The sequence below is a fragment of the Stylophora pistillata genome, chromosome 11 (assembly GCF_964205215.1).
Source record: "Stylophora pistillata chromosome 11, jaStyPist1.2, whole genome shotgun sequence".
Classification (NCBI taxonomy): domain Eukaryota; kingdom Metazoa; phylum Cnidaria; class Anthozoa; order Scleractinia; family Pocilloporidae; genus Stylophora; species Stylophora pistillata.
In genome coordinates, this window is record NC_142529.1 from 4,818,166 (window position 1) to 4,825,065 (window position 6,900).

Genomic DNA, 6,900 nt, shown 5'->3' on the forward strand with positions numbered 1-6,900 from the left:
TCTTGTAATTTATGGTTTAAAATCGATGGGCTTTGTTTCATATCATGTTTGTCGGGGTTTGTCCTTTGGACTCAGTAAGCTGTTTTAACGCGAGTGAAAATATATTGTAAGAAGTTTAAAAGCGACCCTTTTCATTAAGAAAATGTTGACGGGGGGTGGGTGGGGGAACGATTATTGGTCCGGTTGATCAGTAATTCGATGACTTAGCCAAACTCTTAACTATAGGGTGAGTTACGATGGATCCTGGGGCGCGGATCCAGGATTTAGTCAAGGGGGGTTCGGAGAATTGCCCGAGAGCATGCTCCCCCGGGAGATTTCGAAAATAAGGTCTTCGAAAACATGATTTCCAGTATTTTTAGGGATAATTTAGGGGGTTTGACCGAACCACCCCTGGATCCGCCCCAGGGATCTAACGTTCAATATCTATCTTCTCTTTCCCATCTATTTCCTTGACAATTTAATAGTTAGGAGAATTTGCCGTTAGACCAGGATATATCATGTACCACAGGCTGCAAATTCTCATCACCGGTGCGCTGAATAGTGAATCGATATCGTAAGGAGAAGTTGGGTGTGATCGCACCAGGAATACAAGAATTAAAAGAAAGGTTACAATTTGACTTGCTACAGACTTAAAACAACTCTCATCAGTTTTTGACACTAAGAAACGAGCTTGAAAATTGTCGCCACCCATCTTAACAGACGTTTATTAAAAGTTTTCAAGTTCATTTAAACTTTTTTTTGCTTCCTCTTTCGCACATCAAAGACATTTTTTACATCATTATCAAATTTCAGCTGACGTTTCGGATAAATATACTTTTGTGTCACTGTAAAAAAGTTCCTAACCTTAGTAACTGATCCAGGTGCTAGTAGAGAAGTCCAGACAATGTGACTCCGAATACAGTCAAATCAATTTTTACTAACTTCAGTTCATTTATTAGTTAGATGAAAGAGTACAAAACTTTGCATAATTGATCAGATCTCCGTTGCCATACATAATTCAAACAGAAAAACATTAAGGAGTGCCCCGCAAAAAGTTCACGAAAATAGAATATGAAAATAGATGGCGAAAATGGGGTACGGAAAATTTAAAATGTTTTGCCGTCTGTCACGGTAGTTACAGACGCATGCCTACCTGTCTGAAAGGAGGAAAGCTGTTTATTTCTTGACGAAAATGGTTTGCATGTAGATTACAGAAACTTACCGGGTCAATTTGGCATTTCCCATTCACAATATTAAAAAAGCATCGAAGGAGAAAAATACTGGAAATAAGTATTTAGTAGACGTGAAGATTGTTTCCAAGGAATAAAACAACTTCAAACGAATTCAATATTTATAAACACACACACACACACACACACACACACACACACACACACACACACACACACACATACGAAAAAAAAAAAAAAAAAAAAAGTAAACCCCAAGTTTGACAAACTTATCTTGATAACAAAAACGCCTCATGGTGTGATACCGAGCCATGTTAGGTTACTATGATGGAAAATAATACGAAGATAAATCATTTATAGACAGGTGGCGTTAATGAAGTCGATGGTCAAAACCACATCTTCATCGCTTTAAATATCATATATTTTCTCGGATATGTCAATGATCTCCCTTATCTGTGAGCTTGACGCCTATAGATACTATAATTGCATGTTCTAACGGACGCTATTATCTTTATTTCTTTGGGGAATAATTTATCATTGACAAACGCGTCTCTTTGCAGCCTTCGCGACTCTATTCGCACAAACAAACAAACAAACGCCGCTTCATTCTCTGGCATAATAGCCATGTACTGCTTCCACAGCTAAAACTTCCTTCAAACGAATGACGTCTTTTCACACTTTAGGTTTACGCAGTACCCTAAGGGCGTCCTAACGTTAAGATGTCTCTAAATAAACGCGTAAAAAAAAAGGATATCACAATTTTGTCGTAAATACGTCGCTACTTCTCCACAGGTGATCTTAAAGTCAAAGCCCTGACGTATTTTGAGCCTTTACTGCGATTTCGAAGAGACTCTCCTTTGCAGTCATATGATTTTTGTCTAGTACATCATAAATGAGTCGAACCCTCGTAAGTTTTCACCCTTTCTATCCGAAGTTGACAACCTGGCAGCTTCTCGCTCTATCTTTGCCAAGATCTCCTCGAAAAACAAATCATTATCGAATAAGTCTTGATGTCGATATAACGGATTGGTATACACGTTTTGGGTGGGTATTTCGTCCAATAAATTACCCTCACTTTTACTTTTTTTCATTCCCTGTGTAATGGATCCCCTGTTCGCCATATCGCTCAATTTTCGCGATCTTGAGGTCTTCCTGTGAAGTCTCCATGTGCTATACGATGTTCCCATGCCTGATTTCTCCGTGAAATGAACTAGATTTCCACCGTGAATTACAAATGGAATCTTTACATCTTTTCTAAGTCTCTGTTCAAGTTTCAACTTTTCGCGGATTCTTTTTCCAATCGCTTCATCTTTTGACTGTTTTAGGAGTAAACCTATTAAGGCATTAAAGCATGTATGAAGTCTAAAACCTCTTTGCCACAGCAAGAACGTCTCCGAGTGTCATTCAGTCTTTGGCCCTCTACAATTTAAGTTCAACCCAAACGTCTAACCTATTTCCTCAGGGAAAAAGCATTTTCGTCGCAGCTGGGTAAGAACCCCGACTAAAATTTTGGTACAAGTTAGTTAGGTTTCATTAAAAACTATATTATTGTATTTTCGAGGGCGAAGCACTGACGTAGAGAACTATGTCAACCAATAGTAGGTCCGCACTACAATAGACGTTTAGAGAGTGCGCATTAACAATAGGCGTATTTAATTTAGTAAATTACCATAGAGCCAGAGTATTTTCACCGAATAACTATGAGACGCAAGAGCGCAAAAAAATTCCACTTTTAACGTTCCACACCATAACATCAGTATGCATGTTCTTCACACTGTACTTAACATTTCGTATGGAACTAGCGAGATTTTGTTTTACGGTCAAATATTCTTTAGATGGTGATCATTTTCGTAATTCTCATAACCTCAATAAGCGATCCAGCAGTGACCTACTCAGGAGAAATTAGTTGCCAGTTACTCTCAGGATCAAAATCAAAAAGTTAAGGAAAAGTTTCGTCATGATCATTATTTTCATTGCAGCGTTATGAAGCAGTGTCTCCACATGCAGTTTTATAATATGTTTTTCGCAATTTTTTTCCAAAACTGAAGGAATAAGCCAAGAGACAAATAGGATGGCTAAGTTTGGAGTAGATTAGGTCGGATTGTAAATGAAGACCTTAAAAACGCTAGGACCTTTTTATTTTTCCGCTCCTTTCGGCTTTTACACAATACATAAGTTACTAACCATAACAATGTAGTTAACGATTTCAAAGTTTAACAAAGTATTCAAACCCTCCCCCACAACAAAAAGAAAACAAATCAAAGAAAATTCAAGCAGAAAGAACAAGCCCTTGAAAGAGGACGGAATTTAAATATCAAATTCTCAATTTTTCACATAATTTCTTCTTTCCGCTTTTGTAATTGAAAAAATTGATAATTGCAAGGGATGTAAAAGTACACTCCGAGTGACCACAAACACCTTTTGAATGATTATGGCTCATGTTTGACGCTTCATAATTGAAGTTCTTACAGGTTGAAAAGCTAGGACAATCGTACGTATCTGGGAAACTGGACACCTACCCCTCCCCTAAACTAACAGTCAACTGAAAGCAAGTTAGGGTTAATGTTGGTTTTAAGGGAGGGGTGGGTGCCCAATTGCTCAGATACTACCACACTGATCCAAATTCTATTCCAAGACCCATCTCTCTGCCATGCCCTTACTGATAAGTCCCTTGGGAACTTGGAACTCCAAATGTGCATTTTGATCAGTAATCTTACAACATTCTTTCTGAAACAGTTGGTCATAACCATCATCAAAGTACTTTGAGATGTCAGTTTCACCAGAACTGAGAGGCTTTTCTAACATTTCCACAAGGGATGCCACACCAGGGTAGAAGTGACTCTGCAGAGATTTTAGTTCCCACAAGGAACTATTCATAGCATTGCATTTAGCAGGGTCAGGTTCATTGGCAATAAATGGATCACCTTGGCTGAGATCTGTAATATTCTCTTCTGTGTCATGATCAAGCAAAAGTTTTCCTGCCTAGAGATAAACAAACACAAGTTGAGTCTCCACACAGCAAAGGTTATGTGTCTCTGAAGTCTGCACTTACAGTGCTTTTGAAAGCATAAAGCAGTTAGGAATATTACTTTCCATCTCAATCCGATTTTATACATGCAGTCAATTCTGGATAGCTCCACCCTTCTCCAACCCTCTCCAACAGATTACTTGTTCCCAGTAACACTCCTGGATGGAAAAAAGCTCTGTGCATGCAAGTGCCTTGCTTTAGAACACAACCCTAAATTAGCCCACCATGGAACCTAATCTCAGTATAAACACTACTGTATCATTATCAGTTGAGTTACCCATAAACCTGGATCTTGATTTAGTTCACTTATAACAGGCCTGATTTGGATGCTTTTTTTTTTTTTTTTTGCATTTCCTAGATGAAAATTGCATCTGAATAGGAAAGAGGTCAAGTTTCTAAAGAAACTGTGATGTTGTGTCGGTTGGTGGTATTACAAGATAATTTTGTTTAAGTAACTGAGTTGATAACATAAATCAGCTAATGTACAGAGTTTCAAAAGCTGAAACTTGATTGTTAGCCTTTTGTCAGCAAGTAGTCATTTTCATCGAAAGAGTTGTCTAGGATTACTTCAGTTTGCGTCCCTTCATTTTGCAACTGGTCTGACAAACTTCTACCACTCTCTTAATCAATCAGATGCAAAACTAACATCAATTATGCCTTGCTCATCCATGTGTCACCACAATTCAGGCAGTTTGCATTTTTTCTTAGATTTTTCATTAGTTTATTGTGATGTTAAATTAATAAAAGGGGTAAGTTTTGAAAGAAACTGTGGTGCTGTGTTGGTTAGGGGGTATTAACTGAGTTGATGATATAAAATAGCCACTGCAAAGAGTTTCTAAAGCTGTTGTTTCAATGAATGAATTCTTTATTTATATTGCACCCTTTCTATACAATATTCAAAGGCGCAGTACCCCCATCAATTTGAGAGACACCACACAAAGATAGACCACAACACCAGGCACTGTGTCACCTACTCTTTTCGAACAGTGTGTGGGTTCTTTAACGTCCCACAAATTTTTTTTTATCACATACAAGGACTTGTGAGACGGGACCTCCATTTATCGTCCCTATCCGAGAAGACTAGAAAGTCTAACCATTTGCAGATGTTATTACAAAGGCAGCACTTTCTTCTCAGTTATTTAAAGACCCTGAGTGTTGGTCCAGCTGGATTTGAACTCACAACCTCCCGCACAACAGTCCAGCGCTCTACCAATTGAGCTAACTGGGAGGCGGTTTCCAGCATTAGCCCCTCTTCTAAATGTGATGCTAACCTTCCTTGTGATCAGATGGCTTTTGTGATTTCTATGGTCTCCATTTTAAAATAATCAATTGAAATATGTTATTATTCTAACTTACTTGTTTGCGATGGATAAGAACTGCAACACTTGGATGTCGTTTAATGAGATTGCAGACAAAAGGTACGGCCAACATTGCACCAGATGGGGGTGCTGATAAGGCAAGACGTGACAACCTTTTGACAAAGGCTGCTACCAGGTAAGCTGGAAGATGGGTAGACAACAGAAACAAGTCTGCCAAGTGGAAGAACCTTGCTTGGTACTTCAAATAGAAGATGTTTGGTTCAAACAATGCATAAAGTTTCTTAAAAAAGTCTGGATAGTCCAAATTATACTTGTGGATGAGAACAAAAAGGCTGTTGAGGGCCAAAAGGCTTGTTACACCACCAATGTTGTATGAGTCAGTGAGAAAATCCATCAACAATTTTGGATCTGTCATGTGTGGCAACACATCTGTGTGTAAGTTGAGTAAAACCTTCTTATGAACTTCAGATGACAATGGGAGCCTAAGTAGCGCCAGCCAGGCAAAACTAAAGACTTTTTGATGATTCTTCAACTCCAGAAAGCTGTATTCATTCCCCTCACTATTTCCCTTTTTTTGTTGCTTCACTTCAATCAAAAGACTGTTCAGATCCTCGTTTTTCTTCTTCATTTTCACCTGGCTCAGCATTGCAAATGCATTTTCAGCGAGAAAGCGAAGCTGACTTTCCTCGCTACTAGAAGCGTTTCCGAGGACTTTAGCCAGATTTTTGAGCACGAAAAACCTGACATCGTCGTATTCTAAGTACTCAGCAAACCTCTCGATGCAGTTCTTCATGCTATACCGGCCATCAAATAACGCATCACAAGTTTTCTTAAATAGAACTGTGGGAAATATATCAGTAGCCTTCGAATTCCTGTCGTGTTTTGCTTCCTCCACAAGAAACTTCATTAGCGTACAAAGGGCAAACTCCTTTACCTTCTGTGATCCGACACGAAGCAAATACAGGAGCCGTGTCAAGGTCAACAAATAATTATCGTGAAGCCAGGATCTAAAAATATCTTGAGGATCTTGACTGGCTTCTTCTACAGATGAACGCTTTTGTTTACACGATCGAAACAGCTTTCCACGCGATGAGAAGTTTGTAAAGATTTTGTGAGCTGATCTTATGAATACCACCAGAACCTTCTCGTCTTGGGTTTCTGATAGTTCCAGGATATCCACAATTAAGTTTGAATTGGTATCACTCTCTAGAATAGCTTCAGTTTTCTCTTTGATTTCTCTCACCCGTTCTGAAGTTTCCTTCTGGACGTCCGCCATGTTGAAAGTTGGCCCACGTGCTTTTTCTGCGAGTCAGCTGACCAGTTCTTTCCAGATATTGGCAGGGGTAGGGGGAGGTTCACTTTATGGGGTATGAGAGTGGACGAG

At 39.0% G+C, this 6,900-nt stretch overlaps 1 protein-coding gene across 1 annotated transcript; it reads right to left on the reverse strand.

The window, feature by feature from the left end:
* Positions 1-1,652: 1,652 nt before the first annotated feature.
* Positions 1,653-6,823, reverse strand: LOC111323992 (nucleolar complex protein 4 homolog). The gene is made up of 2 exons (XM_022927455.2): positions 5,554-6,823; positions 1,653-4,151 (listed from the first exon to the last, which is right to left on the reverse strand). Exons 1-2 carry the CDS (start codon positions 6,790-6,792, stop codon positions 3,795-3,797), a joined length of 1,596 nt encoding a protein of 531 aa, XP_022783190.1. The 5' UTR covers positions 6,793-6,823; the 3' UTR covers positions 1,653-3,794.
* Positions 6,824-6,900: the final 77 nt, after the last annotated feature.